Below are 25,752 nucleotides of genomic sequence, written 5' to 3' on the forward strand. Positions count from 1 at the left end.
TAGTTTATTATTTTAGGTGAATTGTGTTTTTTTAACCCTTTGGTTGTCCATCCACATAACTGTCATAGACACCAGGGTCTGTCACTTAGATCTGCGTCATGAGCTACACTTACTCTGATAAGCGTCAAATGGCAAAATTTGCCCTAGATACAAGAGAATGGGTCTGTTCGGCGAGTGTGCAAAACTCTGTTTGAAATAGAGGTAATTTTAGTTGATTACAGGACTGAAGTAGCTTGAAATTGGCCTCAAAGTAGCAGAAATATTTGATTTTTTGCTAATTTTCCCAAGGATGGGTAAGCATCCCCCCTACACACACACACTGGTCTGTTTTATGGGTTTTTATTAGGTATTATTCAATAATTGGGTTGCCGTAAACCCTGACAAATCATTCCTAGTTATATTTTATTATCCAAGAAATAGTCTTCAACTTTAGTGATGAATTCAAAATGGAAAGCAAGTGTGTAATATAGAAGAGGCTTCAGAATGTGATTATTGCACAGAGGAAATATTGTAGTGCCTGGAATGTCTACAGTGTGTATTTTGTGTTCTTGGTTTTAAGTTTAATTTTTTAAAATTTTGCATATGAAAAAAAGTGCTGAACAAAATTTTGCATGAAATTGGTCAAATTGCCGAATTCTCTGTACTTAACTGGTAGCTTTAATAATAGAATGGCCAGTTTCTTGTACTCACTCGAAAGAATAGAAAGCATAACAGCAAAATAGCTTAAGAATTTGGTCAAAGTGATCAGCAGAATTGGCATAAAATAGGACTCAATGTTGGTAAAACTACCGAAGCATAAAATGCACGCTGACCACTAACTTGGTGCCAGAGTAATTCCACAGGTTTCCATAAAATTTTGTATTTTTTTGTGTTATTACCTTCAGGAAAAGCACTCTTAATTTTTGGGGTCTGGACAGTAAGAGGCTTTAAAAAAAAAAATCATTTGGTATTTTTGGAGGTGGTATGTAACTTGACCCAATTTTCTCCCCAAAGTTGTTCATTCCACCTGCTGTATAATCCTATGGGATTAGCACTCCCCAACAATTATAATGTTCATCCCCCCCATCGTGTTTTCAAATATAGCTTTGTTTTTCTGCAAGAGGACTTATTGAGAGGAATTTTTTTTTCATGTTTATTGCAAATAATGTTATTACACTTCTGTTAAAAATGATGAGATTAAATTTGGCAAGATTACTCTAGTGCCTGAATATTATATCCAATATTTAAAGTATGCAGTTATGAAAATGGTAATTACTTTCATTATGTAAATATTCTTTATTTGTACAGGTCCACAATGAAGCTTTCCATGGCCGGGAGACTACAGGCTCTCAGGATATTAGCAGCTCTGGCTGCACTGTATCTGATGAGAAGCAGATGTCAGCCTCAAGATTTTATTCTGAATTGCAAGAGCCACAGCCCAACAGTACTGCAGTTTCTAAAGCTAATCTGCTTCACACAAGCAGTGCATCATCTTCACATGTGGAAGCACCCCAGTTAGAACCACTACCTTCATCTGAGGTGACCAATCATCTACTGCAGCATCCCTCAAACTGTAGTAGGGAGGAACTCCAGAGAGAAGATCAGGATGGGGTAGTCTCACTAAGTGTTCATATGGAGGACTGTGTTCCCATTAACTACCTCACTCAGTTTTCAGCTCCATAACTTGTGTTTACAGTGAAACATATAAGTGAACAGTATTTAGATAAGGCTAAAGAGGTCTTTGTGGCATTTATGGATTTGGAAAAGGCGTATGACAGGGTGGATAGGGGGGCAATGTGGCAGATGTTGCAAGTGTATGGTGTAGGAGGTAGGTTACTGAAAGCAGTGAAGAGTTTTTACGAGGATAGTGAGGCTCAAGTTAGAGTATGTAGGAAAGAGGGAAATTTTTTCCCAGTAAAAGTAGGCCTTAGACAAGGATGTGTGATGTCACCGTGGTTGTTTAATATATTTATAGATGGGGTTGTAAGAGAAGTAAATGCGAGGGTCTTGGCAAGAGGCGTGGAGTTAAAAGATAAAGAATCACACACAAAGTGGGAGTTGTCACAGCTGCTCTTTGCTGATGACACTGTGCTCTTGGGAGATTCTGAAGAGAAGTTGCAGAGATTGGTGGATGAATTTGGTAGGGTGTGCAAAAGAAGAAAATTAAAGGTGAATACAGGAAAGAGTAAGGTTATGAGGATAACAAAAAGATTAGGTGATGAAAGATTGAATATCAGATTGGAGGGAGAGAGTATGGAGGAGGTGAACGTATTCAGATATTTGGGAGTGGACGTGTCAGCGGATGGGTCTATGAAAGATGAGGTGAATCATAGAATTGATGAGGGAAAAAGAGTGAGTGGTGCACTTAGGAGCCTGTGGAGACAAAGAACTTTGTCCTTGGAGGCAAAGAGGGGAATGTATGAGAGTATAGTTTTACCAACGCTCTTATATGGGTGTGAAGCGTGGGTGATGAATGTTGCAGCGAGGAGAAGGCTGGAGGCAGTGGAGATGTCATGTCTGAGGGCAATGTGTGGTGTGAATATAATGCAGAGAATTCGTAGTTTGGAAGTTAGGAGGAGGTGCGGGATTACCAAAACTGTTGTCCAGAGGGCTGAGGAAGGGTTGTTGAGGTGGTTCGGACATGTAGAGAGAATGGAGCGAAACAGAATGACTTCAAGAGTGTATCAGTCTGTAGTGGAAGGAAGGCGGGGTAGGGGTCGGCCTAGGAAGGGTTGGAGGGAGGGGGTAAAGGAGGTTTTGTGTGCGAGGGGCTTGGACTTCCAGCAGGCATGCGTGAGCGTGTTTGATAGGAGTGAATGGAGACAAATGGTTTTTAATACTTGACGTGCTGTTGGAGTGTGAGCAAAGTAACATTTATGAAGGGATTCAGGGAAACCGGCAGGCCGGACTTGAGTCCTGGAGATGGGAAGTACAGTGCCTGCACTCTGAAGGAGGGGTGTTAATGTTGCAGTTTAAAAACTGTAGTGTAAAGCACCCTTCTGGCAAGACAGTGATGGAGTGAATGATGGTGAAAGTTTTTCTTTTTCGGGCCACCCTGCCTTGGTGGGAATCGGCCGGTGTGATAATAAAAAAAAAATATATATATATATATATATATAGATATATATATATATATATATATATATATATAATTTTTTTTTAAGGAATCCAAAGTTATGAATGGATAATTTATTTGCTTAACCCTTAAATGGTCCAAACGTATATATACGTTTTTTCAACATCCGAAAGTATGTAAAAAAATGTAGATAAAAGTTTTTTTACACGTTTTCAAATGTAAAACAAAAAAGTTTTTTTTTACATTTGAAAACGTAAAAAACTTTACATTTTTTTTTTGTTATATTTGAAAATATGTAAAAAAAAAAAAAAGTAGATCTACTTTTGTAGCACTACGAATTTGAACGTCTATCTGTTTGGACCGTTTAAAGGTTAAGTAAGTTTATGGCAACTTTTTAAAACCATTTTAATGTATTCACTGTATTGTAAAGTTATGTTATAAGAAAGTATTTTCTGGTTGGTATTTTTATTGGCTGTAACCTCCAGTGTTATTCTTTTAATCGTGTTGAGTGAAACTTGCATTTCTGCATTTTGATTTGTTAACTTGGGTCTTGTGCAGATGCCACATTAATGAGACACTCCTACCCACCCAGCATAAACTATTTTTACCTGCACTTACAACTGATATGAAGCTTAAACTCCTTGGAGTATTATTATTATTATAATCAAGGGGAAAGCGCTAAACCCGGAGGATTATACCGCGCCTGGGGGGGGGATGGAAGGCATTCAGGCTTAATTCAGTTCCCTGAATTAAGCCTGAATGCCTTCCATCCCCCCATAGGCGCTGTATAATCCTACGGGTTTAGTGCTTCCCCCTTGATTATAATAATAATGGGGGGGGATGTGGAAGGCATTCAGGCTTAATTTGGGGAACTGGAGCACAGATCCAATTCCCTAAATCAAGAGCCCCTCACCAACATCAAGGAACCTTCCTTGAGGGGGGTCCTTGGACTAAAATCCTCTAATAAGGAACATGTTGGAATGAAGAATTTTGGCAATGTACTTAATTTTTATTATTTTATTAACAAATATAGTTTATACTTTGAAGGGAAAGTGCTAGGTTATGAAGTGTGTGTATGATGGATGGTGGGCAAGTCATAGGCTGGTGGGTCACTTAGTTTCTCCCTTTTTCTCAGCAAGTTCCAGCCTCGCATCCCTTCCTCTAAATCAACATTCTGCTGAAAATATAATGCTATATATATAACATGAAACTTGTATATAAACATGTCAATGCTAAGCATACACATACTATTTTAAGAACAAAACTAACTGCTAAACCCACAAGGAGATATATATACCTATACATCTATGTGTCTACATGCATCTTCACAAAGATGCATCCAGAGACAGATGTGTCTGTGTCTGTCTAGATGCATCTATATAGATATGTATATTATCATGGGGGAATGCTAAACCCATAGGGATTATACATTCCTTGTAGGGGAGGGGGAGAGCCCCTTACCAGTAGTAAGGAACCTCCCTTGAGTGGTATATAAATATAACCAAAGAATATTATTATTATTATTATAATCAAGGGGGAAGCGCTAAACCCGGAGGATTATACAGCGCCTGGGGGGGGGGAGGATGTGGAAGGCATTCAGGCTTAATTCGGGGAACTGGAGCACAGATCCAATTCCCTAAATCAAGAGCCCCTCACCAACATCAAGGAACCTTCCCTGAGGGGAACCAAAGAATAACTTGGAGAGCGTATAAATCTATTAGGGAAGGAAGGCAGGGTAGGGGGGTAAAAGGTTTTGTGGGTGAGAGGCTCAAACTTCACCGAGCGTGCGTGTGTTAGATAGGAATGCATAGAGACTAATGGTTTTTGGGACCTGAGGAGCTGTTGGAGTGTGACCTACAGGTTTAGCACTTCCCCCTTGATTATAATAATGTTGGAGTGCGAGTAGGGTAATATTTTGTGAAGGGATTCAGGGAAACTGGTTAGCCGGGCTCGAGTCCTGGAAATGGTAAGTACAATGCCTGCACTTTAAAGGAAGGGTTTAGGATATTAGCAGTTTGAAAAGATGTCTAAACTGTCATATCTAGTTGCCTCTGCAAAGACAGTGATTATGTATGAATGATGGCTAAAGTTTTTTTTTTTCTTTCTTTTTGGGTCACTTTGCCTTGGTGAGAAGTGGCAGTGTTGAATAGATTATATTATATATAGATATCTACATAATCAAAATGAAGCTCTAAACCTACAAGGGTCATTATAAACCATACCACGGGAGGGGATTGAACTTGTGGCGAGTGTGTCATAAAACTCAAGGCCAGCGAGTAAGGGTCATACATATATAATCTATATATCTGTAGAAGGAAAAAAGGCGAGTGGTGCATTGAGGTAGATGTGGAGGCAAAAAATGTTATCTATGGAGGCAAAGAAGGGAAGGTATAGTAGTACCAACACTTTTATATGGGTGTGAAGCTTAGGTTTTAAATGCTGCAGTGAGGAGGCAGTTGGAGGCAGTGGAGACGTCCTGTCTAAGGGCAATGTGTGGCATAAATATTTTGCAGAAAATTCGGAGTGTGGAAATTAGGAGGTGTGGAGTTAATAAAAATATTAGTTAGAGGGCTGAAGAGGGTATGTTGGGGTGGTTTGGTCATTTAGAGAGAATGGATCAAAGTAGAATGACATGGAGTGTGTATAAATCTGTTGGGAAAGGAAGACGGGGTAGGGGTCATCCTCAAAAAGGTTGGAGGGATTGGGTAAAGGTGGTGTTGTGGGCGAGGGGTTTGGACTTCCAGCAAGCATGCGTGTTAGATAGGAGTGAATGGTATTTGGGACCTGACGAGCTGTTGGAGTGTGAGCAGGTTAATATTTAGTGAAGGGATTCAGGGAAACCGGTTATTTTATATAACAGACTCCTCTTCAATGGGGGCTCCTTGGCGTGGTGAAGAGGCTCTTGGTCTGAGGAATTAGACCTGTCGGTCTTCTTCCTCAGACCGAACCTAATTACCCCCCATTCTCCCCTCCCCTATCCCATCCTCCCCTTTTTCCATTCCTCCTCCTCCTCCTCCCCACCCCTCCCTTTTGCCCTTCCTCTTTTTGGCCTTTGGGATTTCTCCCACAGGCGCGCTAGTTCCTAGGTAGGGAAAAGGACACCGGGGTCCATCCCATTCCGTTGAGGTTCTTGGCGGTGGCGTAGTTTGCCGTGGAATCTGGATCGCCTGGGGATGTCCCGATCCCTCTCCGGTATCCCGGAGTAGCTTTGGGTATCTATCGGGCGATGGGTGTATCTCTGGAAGCCACCTTTCGGATTCCGGGGGAGGTGGCCGAAGGAGGTATGCTTTGTGGCGGATATCCGGCCGCCCTCTCTTTTGTCCACCGAGGTAGCTCGGCAGATGTGAGGTTGCTATCCCGGATTGCTGGTTTACTGGCATGAAGGGTAGGGTATGGCACGGGTTTCATGCTGCATCTGCGCTACTAGCGGTGCTGAGGTCCTCTTGGGCGCGGAAGGAGATTTCCGGCCCTTTCATTCCTCCTGGGAACTATTCCTCCCTGCTCCCCCCTTTTTTTTTATTTTTATTTTTTCTTCTTTCTTTTTTTTTCTTAAAAACAAAAAGCAAAGGAGTAACCTAACCATGGAGAACCCAATCCATGAACCCACTACCCCCGGGCCCCTTCTTGATACCGCACCCCATTCTGACCCTGCCTTGTATTTAGACCACTCTTCGGACACTCCTGATGCCCCTGTACCTCTTGCTGGTGCTGTTTCCTCACCCGCTTCAGGTACCGGGGCTTCGACTGACTCCTTCGATTTGTCTGAACTCTGCTCTCCTTTGACTATGCTTCCGGCTTCTCCCTCTACGGTACGGCAATTTTCGAATTGCCCGCCCGTTTCATGCCGGACCAACTCCGGTCCTACTCCTAAACACCAACATCAATCTCCTGATGATGCTCCTTCGTTACCTTCCCATTCTACTCGGAAAAGACCGACACTCCCTCTCCACGCTCAGTTTCGGACCACACAATGGACTAAATTCTTTACTTTAAGACCGACTTCTTCTTCTGCCTACCTTTCTGACCATAGAATTGGCAAAGCGCTCCTGCGTCATGTTGGTAGAGATATTTCATTTCATGCTCTCAAGAGCGGTACGCGCATCGTCACTGTCCAGAATGCTACCCAAGCTCATGATCTCTCTCTCCTTTCGAATATCAATACTACTCCTATCACTATTGAAAAACATCTTTCTCTCAATTCTTGTAGTGGTACTGTCATTCTGCCCCATACCATAGTCCAACAGAATTTCCAGTCATGTGGCAATGACATTTTTGAACAGCTGGAACTCCAGGATCTCCCAATCCTCAAAGTAGACACTTATGTCCTTCCTGCCCGGGGGCAGAGACGTTACCCTTGCAATGTGGCTCGTTTAACTTTTGACAGCCGATAACTCCCGTCCTCTGTATATGTCGCGGGACATCGGTTACAAGTTTGAAAGGTGATACCTACACCACAACAATGTAGAAATTGCTGGCGTTTTGGTCACCCAGCGAAATATTGCAGATCTATGGCTGAATGCCCAGTCTGTGGTGCCGACGACCATTCTAATACATCTTGCAGTCAACCTCCATCTTGCCTTAATTGTAATGAAGCTCACCCTTTGTACTCCCGCCGTTGCCAGGTCTACTTAAATGAACGTGAAATCCGTTGCCTCAAAGAGGCAGAAGGTCTCCCTTATGCTATGGCAGTTACTCATCTCCGCCTCCAACCTCTTCAAGGGGGGCTCCTTGGCGTGGTGAAGAGGCTCTTGGTCTGAGGAATTAGCCCTGTCGGTCTTCTTCCTCAGACCGAACCTAATTACCCCCCATTCTCCCCTCCCCTATCCCATCCTCCCCATCCTCCCCTTTTTCCATTCCTCCTCCTCCTCCTCACCCCTCCCTTTTGCCCTTCCTCTTTTTAGCCTTCGTGATTTCTCCCACAGGCGCGCTAGTTCCTAGGTAGGGGAAAGGACACCGGGGTCCATCCCATTCCGTTGAGGTTTCTTGGCGGTGGCGTAGTTTGCCGTGGAATCTGGATTGCCTAGGGATGTCCTGATCCCTCTCCGGTATCCCGGAGTGGCTTTGGGTGTCTTTTGGGCGACGGGTGTATCTCTGGAAGCCACCTTTCGGATTCCGGGGGTGGTGGCTGAAGGAGGTATGCTTTGTGGCGGATATCCGGCCGCCCTCTCTTTTGTCCACCGAGGTAGCTCGGCAGATGTGAGGTTGCTATCCCAGATTGCTGGTTTACTGGCATGAAGGGTAGGGTATGGCACGGGTTCCATGCTGCATCTGCGCTACTAGCGGTGTCGAGTCCTCTTGGGCGCGGAGGGGGATTTCCGGCCCTTTCATTCCTCCTGGGAACTATTCCTCCCCGCTCCCCCCTTTTTTTATTCTTTTTTTTATTTTTATTTTCTTTTCTTCTTTCTTTTTTTTTCTTAAAAACAAAAAGCAAAGGAGTAACCTAACCATGGCAGCCCTAGTCCATGAAACCACTACCCCCGGGCCCCTTCTTGATACCGCACCCCATTCTGACCCTGCCTTGTGTTTAGACCACTCTTCGGACACTCCTGATGCCCCTGTACCTCTTGCTGGTGCTGTTTCCTCACCCGCTTCAGGTACCGGGGCTTCGACTGACTCCTTCGATTTGTCTGAACTCCGCTCTCCTTTGACTATGCTTCCGGCTTCTCCCTCTACGGTACGGCAATTTTCGAATCGCCCACCCATTTCCTGCCGAACCAACTCCGGTCCTACTCCTAAACGCCAACGTCAATCTCCTGATGATGCTCCGTCGTTACCTTCCCATTCTACTCGGAAACGACCGACACGTCAAGCACTCCCTCTCCACGCTCAGTTTCGGACCACACAATGGACTAAATTCTTTACTTTAAGACCAACTTCTTCTTCTGCCTACCTTTCTGACCATAGTATTGCCAAAGCGCTCCTGCGTCATGTTGGCAGAGATATTTCATTTCACGCTCTCAAGAGCGGTACACGCATCGTCACTGTCCAGAATGCTACCCAAGCTCATGATCTTTCTCTCCTTTCGAATATCGATACTACTCCTATCACTATTGAAAAACATCTTTCTCTCAATTCTTGTAGTGGTACTGTCATTCTGCCCCATACCATAGTCCAACAGAATTTCCAGTCATGTGGCAATGACATTTTTGAACAGCTGGAACTCCAGGATCTCCCAATCCTCAAAGTAGACACTTATGTCCTTCCTGCCCGGGGGCGGAGACGTTACCCTTGCAATGTGGCTCGTTTAACTTTTGACAGCCGAGAACTCCCGTCCTCTGTATATGTCGCGGGACATCGGTTACAAGTTCGAAAGGTGATACCTACACCGCAACAATGTAGAAATTGCTGGCGTTTTGGTCACCCAGCGAAATATTGCAGATCTATGGCCGAATGCCCAGTCTGTGGTGCCGACAACCATTCTAATACATCTTGCAGTCAACCTCCATCTTGCCTAAATTGTAATGAAGCTCACCCTTCGTACTCCCGCCGTTGCCAGGTCTACTTAAATGAACGTGAAATCCGTTGCCTCAAAGAGGCAGAAGGTCTCCCTTATGCTATGGCAGTTACTCATCTCCGCCTCCAAGGGAGACTACCCCGTGTTTCTTATTCTCGTGTTTCCAAACGTCCCCCCACTTCTGGGGTCCCATCTTCTGCAGCCTCCTCTGTTGTTACCCCTCCCATAGCCACTATGGCATCTAATCCTTTTGCTGTCCTTGGCTCTGACGTCCCAACTACAACTCAGTCTGTTCTCACATCTTCGCGTCCTTCCTCACAAGCCCCAGTATCGACAAGACCTCGTACGACACCTAATACCAATCGCCCCTCTACTCAGAAGTCCAAAAAATCCACATTGCTCAAATCTTCTTTGCCCCTTCCTTCCCTTCTTCCACCTCCACACGTTACCTTTCCAGTCTCTGTACCTAGTTCTTCCCCTCTCTCTGGCTCTATTACAAGTGTGGAGATTCACCCTCCTCCTCGTACTATGCCTTCCCCCCCCGTCCCCTCCCAAGTTTCTCCCTCTTCTGTCACCTCCCAGGTTTCTACCTCTTCTGTCCCCCCCCACACTTCATCTCCAGTCCCTTACACTTTTCCCTCCCCCTCTACTTTGGTACAGTCCATTACTGTCCCAATCTTTACTCACCCTCCTCCTCCGATCTCCAATATGGTTTCCCATACATCTTTGAATTCAGAAACACTTGAAGCCATTTCAGAATATATTGCAGAGACTAAACCTTCAATGGACACTGATTCACTTCCTGTTCCTTCTCTTCCCTCTCCTCCATCTTCACAACCCCATTCTTCGCAACGCTCCGTTCCTTCGCTACTTGAACATCTTCCAATGCCACCACACGTTGACTTTTCTAACCCCTCTAGTCCGTAGGTGCCTTTACCTACAGATTCCTGATATTTTCTTCATCGCCAATCATGGCCTATTTACAGTGGAATATCCGCGGCCTCAGGGGTAATCGGGGTGAGCTTCAGATGTTGCTTTCCAGGTTTTCCCCTGTTGGTGCTTGCTTACAAGAACCAAAATTACACTCGGCTGTTTTCCAACCTATCTCAGGCTATAATTTATTGTATTCTTCGGATCCTTTCTCAGATGGGACCTTTAATGAAAGTGCCCTTCTTCTACGCAATGATATTCCGTACTGTCAACTATTTGTCCATACCTCGCTGCATTACACTGCAGCCCGTATCCACTTGAATAAGTGGTTTACAATATGTTCTTTATATCTCTCTCCTTCTCGAGCATTTTCTATCCCAGACTTTGCCTTTCTTGTTTCATCCTTACCACCACCACTTCTGTTACTTGGTGATTTTAATGCCCACCATTTCCTCTGGGGGGGGTCTCATTGTGACTCACGTGGCATTCAGTTGGAGGCTTTTCTTGCCTCTCACCCCCTCCATGTTTTAAATACGGGTACTCCCACCCATTTTGATCCTCGTACTCATACTCTCTCTTGCATCGATCTATCAGTCTGCTCTTCCTCCACTGCACTAGACTTCACCTGGTCTGTTCTACCAGACTTACATGACAGCGATCATTTTCCGATCATTCTTACTTCTCCTTCCTATTCACCACCTTCCCGTAGCCCTCGCTGGCAATTTGATCGGGCAAATTGGGATCTTTACTCACACCTCACTGCTTTTAGTGAGGTTCCTTCTTCATCCTCCATTGATGAGCTCCTACACATCTTCTCGACATCAGTTTATACCGCAGCTTCTCATTCTATACCCCAAACCTCAGGCAGGCATTCTCAGAAGTGCGTGCCTTGGTGGTCTCCTGCTTGTGCTCGTGCAGTACGTTTGAAACGTGCTGCATGGGGCAGGTACCGGTACAATAGAACCGCTGAGAGACTTGTTGATTTTAAGCAGAAGCGTGCGATCGCTCGCCGTGTCATCCGTGAAGCTAAACGCACTTGTTGGCGAGACTATGTTTCCACCATCACCTCTGCTTCTTCTATGAGTGCAGTCTGGAAAAAAGTGAGGAAATTGAGTGGTAAATACTCTCCTGACCCGGCTCCTGTTCTACGGGTCACTGGTGTTGATATCCCCTCAAGGAAGGTTCCTTGATGTTGGTGAGGGGCTCTTGATTTAGGGAATTGGATCTGTGCTCCAGTTCCCCGAATTAAGCCTGAATGCCTTCCACATCCCCCCCCACAGGCGCTGTATAATCCTCCAGGTTTAGCGCTTCCCCCTTGATTATAATAATAATAATACTGGTGTTGATATAGCAAACCCTCTCGACGTTGCCATTGAACTTGGCACACATCTGGTCCGTATTTCCCGAGGGCTCCATCTATGCCCCTCGTTTCTTTCCTCAAAGTCTGCCAGAGAGTTAGTACCCTTGGACTTTTCTTCTCTCGGAGAAGAACAGTATAATGTGCCTTTTACACTTCAAGAACTGGAGGCAACGCTCTCAGCTTGCCGATCATCGGCAGCTGGGCCTGATGACATTCATATTCGTATGTTACAACATTTACATCGGTCAGCCCTTGTAGTCCTCTTACACCTCTTCAATCTTATTTGGGCACAAGGAGTTCTTCCCCAGCTGTGGAAATCTGCCATTGTTCTCCCTTTCCGCAAACCGGGTACTACAGGACATGATGCCTCCCACTATCGCCCCATCGCTCTTACAAGTGCAGTTTGCAAAGTGATGGAACGCCTCGTAAATCGACGTTTAATGTGGTATTTAGAGACTCACAACAGTCTCTCCGCTAGTCAATATGGCTTTCGTAAGGGTCGTTCTACCATAGACCCCTTACTACGCTTGGATACGTATGTTCGTAATGCCTTTGCGAATAATCACTCAGTTATTGCCATATTTTTTGACCTTGAGAAGGCATATGACACAACTTGGAGGTATAATATTTTGGCCCAGGCCCATTCCTTAGGCCTCCGAGGCAATCTACCATCCTTCCTTAAGAACTTTTTAACTGACAGACATTTCCGTGTTCGAGTCAATAATGTTCTTTCCCCGGACTTCGTCCAAGCTGAAGGTGTCCCTCAGGGATGTGTTCTAAGCACAACACTTTTTCTCCTTGCTATAAATGATTTGGCCTCTGTTCTTCCACCCAATATTTGGTCATCACTCTATGTTGATGACTTCGCTATTGCTTGTGCAGGCGCTGACTGTCACCTTATTGCAGTTTCTCTCCAGCATGCGGTCGACCGTGTTTCCACTTGGGCCACCACACATGGGTTTAAATTTTCAAGTACCAAAACTCACCAAATTACTTTCACTAGACGCTCTGTTATCTCCGATCATCCTTTGTATCTCTATGGCTCCCGTATCCCCGAACGTGATACAGTCAGGTTTCTAGGCCTTCTCTTTGACCGTCGGTTAACCTGGAAACCTCACATTACCTCTCTGAAGGCAACTTGTCACAGCCGGCTAAACCTTCTTAAAACCCTTGCTCATCTTTCCTGGGGAGCTGATCGTCGAACTCTGCTTCGCCTACATTCAGCCCTCGTTTTATCGAAACTCGATTATGGTGACCAGATTTATTCCGCGGCCTCTCCTGCTACTCTCTCTAGCCTTAACTCTATCCATCACCAAGGCTTACGTTTGTGCCTTGGTGCTTTTCGCTCTTCCCCTGTTGAGAGCCTCTATACAGAAGCAAATGTTCCATCCTTGTCTGATCGCCGTGATGCCCATTGCCTTCGTTACTATGTACGCTCTCACGATCTACACAATCCTTCCATTTATAGAATGGTCACCGATATTAGTAGACATTCTTTATTCGTTCGCCGCCCCTGTTTGCTCCGTCCCTTTTCTCTTCGCCTACATTCACTCTTGTCTTCCCTTCAGTTACCACCTTTATATGTTCATGTAGCATCTCACTTTTCCCTGCCCCCCTGGGAAGTTCCAGCTGTTCGGGTCTGTTCTTTCTCACTCCCTTGCTCGAAAGCTCAACTGCCTACGGTGGCTTCCCGCTCTCTTTTTCTTGATCACTTCCACTCCCATTCTCATGCCACCGCTGTGTACACAGATGGCTCTAAGTCTTCAGACGGCGTCGGATTCGCAGCAGTGTTTCCGGACAGCGTCGTACGAGGGCATTTACTATCTTCAGCTAGCATTTTTACTGCTGAACTGTATGCCATTCTTGCAGCACTTATTCGTATTGCATCTATGCCTGTGTCATCATTTGTAGTAGTCTCAGACTCCCTTAGTGCTCTACAGGCTATACGAAAATTTGATACATCTCATCCCCTAGTTCTCCGTATCCAACTTTGGCTACGCCGTATCTCTACCAAACATAAAGATATTGTTTTTTGTTGGGTCCCTGGTCATGTCGACGTACAGGGCAATGAACAGGCAGACACTGCTGCGCGGTCAGCAGTATATGACCTACCAATTTCCTATCGAGGTGTTCCATTTCTGGACTATTTTGCTGCAATAGCTACCCACCTTCGCACCCGTTGGCAACAACGTTGGTCAACTCTGCTCGGTAACAAACTTCATTCTATTAAACCGAGCATAGGTTACTGGCCATCTTCTTGTCATCAGTGCCGAAGTTGGGAGACCACTCTCTCCCGCCTTCGCATTGGCCACACTCGTCTTACTCATGGGTATCTCATGGAGAGGCACCCTGTTCCTCTCTGTGAGCAGTGTCAAGTTCCAGTATCGATTAGCCACATTCTGTTAGACTGCCCTCTCTATCAACGAGCACGCAGAATTTACCTCCAACGTCGTCTTCGTTCTACTACTCTCTCTTTACCTTCCCTTCTTGCTGATGGACCCTCCTTTAATCCTGACTCTCTCATTGACTTCTTGACAACGACCGATTTACTCCACAAACTCTGATGATACTTTTCGCACTCCCCTCAGCCCTTTCTGGTTCAGTCTCTTGCTGCCCTTTACCCTTTCACCATCCACTGCCCCGCTGTTATCCGTAACCTGTTGCTCATCCATCTCCCTTTTGCCACCTGATGCCCTCACTTCCTTCCTGCCCTGCAGCGCTGTATAGTCCTTGTGGCTTAGCGCTTCTTTTTGATTATAATAATAATAATAATCCGCCTCCAAGGAACACTACCCCGTGTTTCTTATTCTCGTGTTTCCAAACATCCCCCCAGTTCTGGGGTCCCATCTTCTGCAGCCTCCTCTGTTATTACCCCTCCCATAGCCACTCCGGCATCTAATCCTTTTGCTGTCCTTGGCTCTGACGTCCTGACTACAACTCAGTCTGTTCTCACATCTTCACATCCTTCCTCACAAGCCCCAGTATCGACAAGACCTCGTACGACACCTAATACCAATCGCCCCTCTACTTCTCAGAAGTCCAAAAAATCCACATTGCTCAAATCTTCTTTGCCCCTTCCTTCCCTTCTTCCACCACCACACTTTACCTTTCCAGTCTCTGTACCTAGTTCTTCCCCTCTCTCTGGCTCTATTACAAGTGTGGAGATTCACCCTCCTCCTCGTACTATGCCTTCCACCCCCGTCCACTCCCAAGTTTCTCCCTCTTCTGCCACCTCCCAGGTTTCTGCCTCTTCTGTCCCCCCCCCCCACACTTCATCTCCAGTCCCTTACACTCTTCCCTCCCCCTCTACTTTGGTACAGTCCATTACTGTCCCAATCTTTATTCACCTTCCTTCTATCTCCAATATGGTCTCCCATACATCTTTGAATTCAGAAACACTTGAAGCCATTTCAAAATATATTGCAGAGACTAAACCTTCAATGGACACTGATTCACTTCCTGTTCCTTCTCTTCCCTCTCCTCCATCTTCACAACCCCATTCTTCACACCGCTCCGTTCCTTCGGTACTTGAACGTCTTCCAATGCCACCACACGTTGACTTTTTTAACCCCTCTAGTCCGTAGGTGCCTTTACCTACAGATTCCTGGTATTTTCTTCATCGCCAATCATGGCCTATTTACAGTGGAATATCCGCGGCCTCAGGGGTAATCGGGGTGAGCTTCAGATGTTGCTTTCCAGGTTTTTCCCTGTTGGTGCTTGCTTACAAGAACCAAAATTACACTCGGCTGTTTTCCAACCTATCTCAGGCTATAATTTATTGTATTCTTCGGGTCCTTTCTCAGATGGGACCTTTAATGAAAGTGCCCTTCTTCTATGCAATGATATTCCATACTGTCAACTATTTGTCCATACCTCGCTGCATTACACTGTAGCCCGTATCCACTTGAATAAGTGGTTTACAATATGTTCTTTATATCTCTCTCCTTCTCGAGCATTTTCTATCCCAGACTTTACCTTTCTTGTTTCATCCTTACCACCACCACTTCTGTTACTTTGTGATTTTAATGCCCACCATTTCCTCTGGGGGGGGAGGGTCTCATTGTGACTCACGTGGCATCCAGTTGGAGGCTTTTCTCGCCTCTCACCCCCTCCATGTTTTAAATACAGGTACTCCCACCCATTTTGATCCTCGTACTCATACTCTCTCTTGCATCGATCTATCAGTCTGCTCTTCCTCCACTGCACTAGACTTCACCTGGTCTGTTCTACCGGACTTACATGACAGCGATCATTTTCCGATCATTCTTACTTCTCCTTCCTATTCACCACCTTCCCGTAGCCCTCGCTGGCAATTTGATCGGGCAAATTGGGATCTTTACTCACACCTCACTGCTTTTCGTGAGGTTCCTTCTTCATCCTCCATTGATGAGCTAGTACACATCTTCTCGACGTCAGTTTATACCACAGCTTCTCATTCTATATCCCAAACCTCAGGCAGGCGTTCTCAGAAGTGCGTGCCTTGGTGGTCTCCTGCTTGTGCTCGTGCACAGGGCAATGAACAGGCAGACACTGCTGCGCGGTCAGCAGTTTATGACCTGCGGTCAGCAGTTTATGACCTACCAATTTCCTATCGAGGTGTTCCATTTCTGGACTATTTTGCTGCAATAGCTACCCACCTTCGCACCCGTTGGCAACAACATTGGTCAACTCTGCTCGGTAACAAACTTCATTCTATTAAACCGAGCATAGGTTACTGGCCGTCTTCTTGTCATCAGTGCCGAGGTTGGGAGACCACTCTCTCCCGCCTTCGCATTGGCCACACTCGTCTTACTCATGGGTATCTCATGGAGAGGCACCCTGTTCCTCTCTGTGAGCAGTGTCAAGTTCCAGTATCGATTAGCCACATTCTGTTAGACTGCCCTCTCTATCAACGAGCACGCAGAATTTACCTCCAACGTCGTCTTCGTTCTACTACTCTCTCTTTACCTTCCCTTCTTGCTGATGGACCCTCCTTTAATCCTGACTCTCTCATTGACTTCTTGACAACGACTGATTTACTCCACAAACTCTGATGATACTTTTCGCACTCCCCTCAGCCCTTTCTGGTTCAGTCTCTTGCTGCCCTTTACCCTTTCACCATCCACTGCCCCGCTGTTATCCGTAACCTGTTGCTCATCCATCTCCCTTTTGCCACCTGATGCCCTCGCTTCCTTCCTGCCCTGCAGCGCTGTATAGTCCTTGTGGCTTAGCGCTTCTTTTTGATTATAATAATAATAATAATCTCTAGCCGTGTCATCCGTGAAGCTAAACGCACTTGTTGGCGAGACTATGTTTCCACCATCACCTCTGCTTCTTCTATGAGTGCAGTCTGGAAAAAAGTGAGGAAATTGAGTGGTAAATACTCTCCTAACCCGTCTCCTGTTCTACGGGTCGCTGGTGTTGATGTAGCAAACCCTCTCGACGTTGCCATTGAACTTGGCACACATCTGGTCCGTATTTCCCGAGGGCTCCACCTATGCCCCTCGTTTCTTTCCTCAAAGTCTGCCAGAGAGTTAGTACCCTTGGACTTTTCTTTTCTCAGAGAAGAACAGTATAATGTGCCTTTTACACTTCAAGAACTGGAGGCAACGCTCTCAGCTTGCCGTGGATCTGTGCTCCAGTTCCCCGAATTAAGCCTGAATGGCTTCCACATCCCCCCCCCAGGCGCTGTATAATCTTCCGGGTTTAGCGCTTCCCCCTTGATTATAATAATAATCTCAGCTTGCCGATCATCGGCAGCTGGGCCTGACGACATTCATATTCGTATGTTACAACATTTACATCGGTCAGCCCTTGTAGTCCTCTTACACCTCTTCAATCTTATTTGGGCACAAGGAGTTCTTCCCCAGCTGTGGAAATCTGCCATTGTTCTCCCTTTCCGCCCCTCAAGGAAGGTTCCTTGATGTTGGTGAGGGGCTCTTGATTTAGGGAATTGGATCTGTGCTCCAGTTCCCCGAATTAAGCCTGAATGCCTTCCACATCCCCCCCCCCAGGCGCTGTATAATCCTCCGGGTTTAGCGCTTCCCCCTTGATTATAATAATAATAATAATCTCCCTTTCCGCAAACTGGGTACTACAGGACATGATGCCTCCCACTATCGCCCCATCGCTCTTACTAGTGCAGTTTGCAAAGTGATGGAACGTCTCGTAAATCGACGTTTAATGTGGTATTTAGAGACACACAACAGTCTCTCCGCTAGTCAATATGGCTTTCGTAAGGGTCGTTCTACCATAGACCCCTTACTACGCTTGGATACGTATGTTCGTAATGCCCTTGCGAATAATCACTCAGTTATTGCCATATTTTTTGACCTTGAGAAGGCATATAAGCTGTATAGCCCTTGTGGTTTAGCGCTTCTTTTTGATTATAATAATAATAATAATGAGAAGGCATATGACACAACTTGGAGGTATAATATTTTGGCCCAGGCCCATTCCTTAGGCCTCCGAGGCAATCTACCATCCTTCCTTAAGAACTTTTTAATTGACAGACATTTCCGTGTTCGAGTCAATAATGTTCTTTCCCCGGACTTCGTCCAAGCTCCTCTCAAGGAAGGTTCCTTGATGTTGGTGAGGGGCTCTTGATTTAGGGAATTGGATCTGTGCTCCAGTTCCCCGAATTAAGCCTGAATGCCTTCCACATCCCCCCCCCCAGGCGCTGTATAATCCTCCGGGTTTAGCGCTTCCCCTTGATTATAATAATAATAATGTGCTCCAGTTCCCCGAATTAAGCCTGAATGCCTTCCACATCCCCCCCCCCAGGCGCTGTATAATCCTCCGGGTTTAGCGCTTCCCCCTTGATTATAATAATAATTTGTCCAAGCTGAAGGTGTCCCTCAGGGATGTGTTCTAAGCACAACACTTTTTGTCCTTGCTATAAATGATTTGGCCTCTGTTCTTCCACCCAATATTTGGTTATCACTCTATGTTGATGACTTCACTATTGCGTGTGCAGGCGCTGACTGTCATCTTATTGCAGTTTCTCTCCAGCATGCGGTCGACCGTGTTTCCACTTGGGCCACCACGCATGGGTTTAAATTTTCAAGTACCAAAACTCGCCAAATTACTTTCACTAGACCCTCTGTTATCTCTGATCATCCTTTGTATCTCTATGGCTCCCGTATCCCCGAACGTGATACAGTCAGGTTTCTAGGCCTTCTCTTTGACCGTAGCCCCTCAAGGAAGGTTCCTTGATGTTGGTGAGGGGCTCTTGATTTAGGGAATTGGATCTGTGCTCCAGTTCCCCGAATTAAGCCTGAATGCCTTCCACATCCCCCCCCCAGGCGCTGTATAATCCTCCGGGTTTAGCGCTTCCCCCTTGATTATAATAATAATAATCTTTGACCGTAGGTTATCCTGGAAACCTCACATTACCTCTCTGAAGGCAACTTGTCACAGCCGGCTAAACCTTAAAACCCTTGCTCATCTTTCCTGGGGAGCTGATCGTCAAACTCTGCTTCGCCTACATTCAGCCCTCGTTTTATCGAAACTCGATTATGGTGACCAGATTTATTCCGCGGCCTCTCCTGCTACTCTCTCTAGCCTTAACTCTATCCATCACCAAGGATTACGTTTGTGCCTTGGTGCTTTTCTCTCTTCCCCTGTTGAGAGCCTCTATGCAGAAGCGAATGTTCCATCCTTGTCTGATCGCCGTGATGCCCATTGCCTTCGCTACTATGTACGCTCTCACGATCTACACAATCCTTCCATTTATAGAATGGTCACCGATATTAGTAGACATTCTTTATTTGTTCGCCGCCCCTGTTTGCTCCGTCCCTTTTCTCTTCGCCTACATTCACTCGTCTTCCCTTCAGTTACCACCTTTATATGTTCATGTAGCATCTCACTTTTCCCTACCCCCCTGGGAAGTTCCAGCTGTTCGGGTCTGTTCTTTCTCACTCCCTTGCTCGAAAGCTCAACTGCCTACGGTGGCTTCCCGCTCTCTTTTTCTTGATCACTTCCACTCCCATTTTCATGCCACCGCTGTGTACACAGATGGCTCTAAGTCTTCAGACGGCGTCGGATTCACAGCAGTGTTTCCGGACAGCGTCGTGCGGGGGCATTTACTATCTTCAGCTAGCATTTTTACTGCTGAACTGTATGCCATTCTTGCAGCACTTATTCATATCGCATCTATGCCTGTGTCATCATTTGTAGTAGTCTCAGACTCCCTTAGTGCTCTACAGGCTATACGAAAATTTGATACATCTCATCCCCTAGTTCTCCGTATCCAACTTTGGCTACGCAGTATCTCTACGAAGCATAAACGCTGTATAGCCCTTGTGGCTTAGCGCTTCTTTTTGATTATAATAATAATACGAAGCATAAATTCTTCGGATCCTTTCTCAGATGGGACCTTTAATGAAAGTGCCCTTCTTCTACGCAATGATATTCCGTACTGTCAACTATTTGTCCATACCTCGCTGCATTACACTGCAGCCCGTATCCACTTGAATAAGTGGTTTACAATATGTTCTTTATATCTCTCTCCTTCTCGAGCATTTTCTATCCCAGACTTTGCCTTTCTTGTTTCATCCTTACCACCACCACTTCTGTTACTTGGTGATTTTAATGCCCACCATTTCCTCTGGGGGGGGGTCTCATTGTGACTCACGTGGCATTCAGTTGGAGGCTTTTCTTGCCTCTCACCCCCTCCATGTTTTAAATACGGGTACTCCCACCCATTTTGATCCTCGTACTCATACTCTCTCTTGCATCGATCTATCAGTCTGCTCTTCCTCCACTGCACTAGACTTCACCTGGTCTGTTCTACCAGACTTACATGACAGCGATCATTTTCCGATCATTCTTACTTCTCCTTCCTATTCACCACCTTTCCGTAGCCCTCGCTGGCAATTTGATCGGGCAAATTGGGATCTTTACTCACACCAACAGACCCCTGGCAGTCTTCAAGCTGGCACTGGACAAGCACCTAAAGGCAGTTCCTGATCAGCCGGGCTGTGGCTCGTACGTTGGTTTGCGTGCAGCCAGCAGCAACAGCCTGGTTGATCAGGCACTGATCCACCAGGAGGCCTGGTCACAGACCGGGCCGCGGGGGCGTTGACCCCCGAAACTCTCTCCAGGTAAACTCCAGGTAAACACCTCACTGCTTTTAGTGAGGTTCCTTCTTCATCCTCCATTGATGAGCTCCTACACATCTTCTCGACATCAGTTCCTCTTCAAGGGGGGCTCCTTGGCGTGGTGAAGAGGCTCTTGGTCTGAGGAATTAGCCCTGTCGGTCTTCTTCCTCAGACCGAACCTAATTACCCCCCATTCTCCCCTCCCCTATCCCATCCTCCCCATCCTCCCCTTTTTCCATTCCTCCTCCTCCTCCTCACCCCTCCCTTTTGCCCTTCCTCTTTTTAGCCTTCGTGATTTCTCCCACAGGCGTGCTAGTTCCTAGGTAGGGGAAAGGACACCGGGGTCGATCCCATTCCGTTGAGGTTTCTTGGCGGTGGCGTAGTTTGCCGTGGAATCTGGATTGCCTAGGGATGTCCCGATCCCTCTCCGGTATCCCGGAGTAGCTTTGGGTGTCTTTTGGGCGACGGGTGTATCTCTGGAAGCCACCTTTCGGATTCCGGGGGTGGTGGCTGAAGGAGGTATGCTTTGTGGCGGATATCCGGCCGCCCTCTCTTTTGTCCACCGAGGTAGCTCGGCAGATGTGAGGTTGCTATCCCGGATTGCTGGTTTACTGGCATGAAGGGTAGGGTATGGCACGGGTTCCATGCTGCATCTGCGCTACTAGCGGTGTCGAGTCCTCTTGGGCGCGGAGGGAGATTTCCGGCCCTTTCATTCCTCCTGGGAACTATTCCTCCCCGCTCCCCCCTTTTTTTATTCTTTTTTTTGTTTTTATTTTCTTTTCTTCTTTCTTTTTTTTTCTTAAAAACAAAAAGCAAAGGAGTAACCTAACCATGGCAGCCCTAGTCCATGAAACCACTACCCCCGGGCCCCTTCTTGATACCGCACCCCATTCTGACCCTGCCTTGTGTTTAGACCACTCTTCGGACACTCCTGATGCCCCTGTACCTCTTGCTGGTGCTGTTTCCTCACCCGCTTCAGGTACAGGGGCTTCGACTGACTCCTTCGATTTGTCTGAACTCCGCTCTCCTTTGACTATGCTTCCGGCTTCTCCCTCTACGGTACGGCAATTTTCGAATCGCCCACCCATTTCATGCCGGACCAACTCCGGTCCTACTCCTAAACGCCAACGTCAATCTCCTGATGATGCTCCGTCGTTACCTTCCCATTCTACTCGGAAACGACCGACACTTCAAGCACTCCCTCTCCAAGCTCAGTTTCGGACCACACAATGGACTAAATTCTTTACTTTAAGACCAACTTCTTCTTCTGCCTACCTTTCTGACCATAGTATTGCCAAAGCGCTCCTGCGTCATGTTGGCAGAGATATTTCATTTCACGCCCTCAAGAGCGGTACGCGCATCGTCACTGTCCAGAATGCTACCCAAGCTCATGATCTTTCTCTCCTTTCGAATATCGATACTACTCCTATCACTATTGAAAAACATCTTTCTCTCAATTCTTGTAGTGGTACTGTCATTCTGCCCCATACCATAGTCCAACAGAATTTCCAGTCATGTGGCAATGACATTTTTGAACAGCTGGAACTCCAGGATCTCCCAATCCTCAAAGTAGACACTTATGTCCTTCCTGCCCGGGGGCGGAGACGTTACCCTTGCAATGTGGCTCGTTTAACTTTTGACAGCCGAGAACTCCCGTCCTCTGTATATGTCGCGGGACATCGGTTACAAGTTCGAAAGGTGATACCTACACCGCAACAATGTAGAAATTGCTGGCGTTTTGGTCACCCAGCGAAATATTGCAGATCTATGGCCGAATGCCCAGTCTGTGGTGCCGACAACCATTCTAATACATCTTGCAGTCAACCTCCATCTTGCCTTAATTGTAATGAAGCTCACCCTTCGTACTCCCGCCGTTGCCAGGTCTACTTAAATGAACGTGAAATCCGTTGCCTCAAAGAGGCAGAAGGTCTCCCTTATGCTATGGCAGTTACTCATCTCCGCCTCCAAGGGAGACTACCCCGTGTTTCTTATTCTCGTGTTTCCAAACATCCCCCCACTTCTGGGGTCCCATCTTCTGCAGCCTCCTCTGTTGTTACCCCTCCCATAGCCATTACGGCATCTAATCCTTTTGCTGTCCTTGGCTCTGACGTCCCGACTACAACTCAGTCTGTTCTCACATCTTCGCGTCCTTCCTCACAAGCCCCAGTATCGACAAGACCTCGTACGACACCTAATACCAATCGCCCCTCTACTCAGAAGTCCAAAAAATCCACATTGCTCAAATCTTCTTTGCCCCTTCCTTCCCTTCTTCCACCTCCACACGTTACCTTTCCAGTCTCTGTACCTAGTTCTTCCCCTCTCTCTGGCTCTATTACAAGTGTGGAGATTCACCCTCCTCCTCGTACTATGCCTTCCACCCCCGTCCCCTCCCAAGTTTCTCCCTCTTCTGTCACCTCCCAGGTTTCTACCTCTTCTGTCCCCCCCCACACTTCATCTCCAGTCCCTTACACTTTTCCCTCCCCCTCTACTTTGGTACAGTCCATTACTGTCCCAATCTTTACTCACCCTCCTCCTCCTATCTCCAATATGGTTTCCCATACATCTTTGAATTCAGAAACACTTGAAGCCATTTCAGAATATATTGCAGAGACTAAACCTTCAATGGACACTGATTCACTTCCTGTTCCTTCTCTTCCCTCTCCTCCATCTTCACAACCCCATTCTTCGCAACGCTCCGTTCCTTCGCTACTTGAACATCTTCCAATGCCACCACACGTTGACTTTTCTAACCCCTCTAGTCCGTAGGTGCCTTTACCTACAGATTCCTGATATTTTCTTCATCGCCAATCATGGCCTATTTACAGTGGAATATCCGCGGCCTCAGGGGTAATCGGGGTGAGCTTCAGATGTTGCTTTCCAGGTTTTCCCCTGTTGGTGCTTGCTTACAAGAACCAAAATTACACTCGGCTGTTTTCCAACCTATCTCAGGCTATAATTTATTGTATTCTTCGGATCCTTTCTCAGATGGGACCTTTAATGAAAGTGCCCTTCTCCTACGCAATGATATTCCGTACTGTCAACTATTTGTCCATACCTCGCTGCATTACACTGCAGCCCGTATCCACTTGAATAAGTGGTTTACAATATGTTCTTTATATCTCTCTCCTTCTCGAGCATTTTCTATCCCAGACTTTGCCTTTCTTGTTTCATCCTTACCACCACCACTTCTGTTACTTGGTGATTTTAATGCCCACCATTTCCTCTGGGGGGGGTCTCATTGTGACTCACGTGGCATTCAGTTGGAGGCTTTTCTTGCCTCTCACCCCCTCCATGTTTTAAATACGGGTACTCCCACCCATTTTGATCCTCGTACTCATACTCTCTCTTGCATCGATCTATCAGTCTGCTCTTCCTCCACAGCACTAGACTTCACCTGGTCTGTTCTACCAGACTTACATGACAGCGATCATTTTCCGATCATTCTTACTTCTCCTTCCTATTCACCACCTTCCCGTAGCCCTCGCTGGCAATTTGATCGGGCAAATTGGGATCTTTACTCACACCTCACTGCTTTTAGTGAGGTCCCTTCTTCATCCTCCATTGATGAGCTCCTACACATCTTCTCGACATCAGTTTATACCGCAGCTTCTCATTCTATACCCCACACCTCAGGCAGGCATTCTCAGAAGTGCGTGCCTTGGTGGTCTCCTGCTTGTGCTCGTGCAGTACGTTTGAAACGTGCTGCATGGGGCAGGTACCGGTACAATAGAACCGCTGAGAGACTTGTTGATTTTAAGCAGAAGCGTGCGATCGCTCGCCGTGTCATCCGTGAAGCTAAATGCACTTGTTGGCGAGACTATGTTTCCACCATCACCTCTGCTTCTTCTATGAGTGCAGTCTGGAAAAAAGTGAGGAAATTGAGTGGTAAATACTCTCCTGACCCGGCTCCTGTTCTACGGGTCACTGGTGTTGATATAGCAAACCCTCTCGACGTTGCCATTGAACTTGGCACACATCTGGTCCGTATTTCCCGAGGGCTCCATCTATGCCCCTCGTTTCTTTCCTCAAAGTCTGCCAGAGAGTTAGTACCCTTGGACTTTTCTTCTCTCGGAGAAGAACAGTATAATGTGCCTTTTACACTTCAAGAACTGGAGGCAACGCTCTCAGCTTGCCGATCATCGGCAGCTGGGCCTGATGACATTCATATTCGTATGTTACAACATTTACATCGGTCAGCCCTTGTAGTCCTCTTACACCTCTTCAATCTTATTTGGGCACAAGGAGTTCTTCCCCAGCTGTGGAAATCTGCCATTGTTCTCCCTTTCCGCAAACCGGGTACTACAGGACATGATGCCTCCCACTATCGCCCCATCGCTCTTACAAGTGCAGTTTGCAAAGTGATGGAACGCCTCGTAAATCGACGTTTAATGTGGTATTTAGAGACTCACAACAGTCTCTCCGCTAGTCAATATGGCTTTCGTAAGGGTCGTTCTACCATAGACCCCTTACTACGCTTGGATACGTATGTTCGTAATGCCTTTGCGAATAATCACTCAGTTATTGCCATATTTTTTGACCTTGAGAAGGCATATGACACAACTTGGAGGTATAATATTTTGGCCCAGGCCCATTCCTTAGGCCTCCGAGGCAATCTACCATCCTTCCTTAAGAACTTTTTAACTGACAGACATTTCCGTGTTCGAGTCAATAATGTTCTTTCCCCGGACTTCGTCCAAGCTGAAGGTGTCCCTCAGGGATGTGTTCTAAGCACAACACTTTTTCTCCTTGCTATAAATGATTTGGCCTCTGTTCTTCCACCCAATATTTGGTCATCACTCTATGTTGATGACTTCGCTATTGCTTGTGCAGGCGCTGACTGTCACCTTATTGCAGTTTCTCTCCAGCATGCGGT

General features: G+C 46.4%; 2 protein-coding genes across 8 annotated transcripts in view; one reads left to right on the top strand and one right to left on the bottom strand.

The window, feature by feature from the left end:
* The window catches only part of LOC128691710 (zinc finger protein 91), a 97,530-nt gene extending 95,868 nt beyond the window's left edge, over nt 1-1,662 (top strand). For both annotated transcript variants that reach the window (XM_070088869.1, XM_070088870.1), the window contains exon 19: nt 1,288-1,662. In XM_070088869.1, coding sequence (XP_069944970.1) covers nt 1,288-1,662 — 375 coding nt within the window. The remainder of the gene's footprint in view (nt 1-1,287) is intronic.
* A 2,381-nt stretch (nt 1,663-4,043) lies between these two features.
* The window catches only part of LOC128703097 (beta-1,3-galactosyltransferase 5-like), a 120,506-nt gene continuing 98,797 nt past the window's right edge, over nt 4,044-25,752 (bottom strand). For 4 of the 6 annotated variants that reach the window (XM_070088874.1, XM_070088875.1, XM_070088872.1 and 1 more), the window contains one exon: nt 4,044-4,232. In XM_070088874.1, the coding sequence (XP_069944975.1) occupies nt 4,116-4,232 (117 nt within the window). In that variant the 3' untranslated portion in view covers nt 4,044-4,115. The remainder of the gene's footprint in view (nt 4,233-25,752) is intronic. The other 2 variants (XM_070088876.1, XM_070088873.1) reach the window with 1 other exon arrangement.

This window comes from Cherax quadricarinatus, chromosome 26 (assembly GCF_038502225.1).
Source record: "Cherax quadricarinatus isolate ZL_2023a chromosome 26, ASM3850222v1, whole genome shotgun sequence".
NCBI lineage: Eukaryota > Metazoa > Arthropoda > Malacostraca > Decapoda > Parastacidae > Cherax > Cherax quadricarinatus.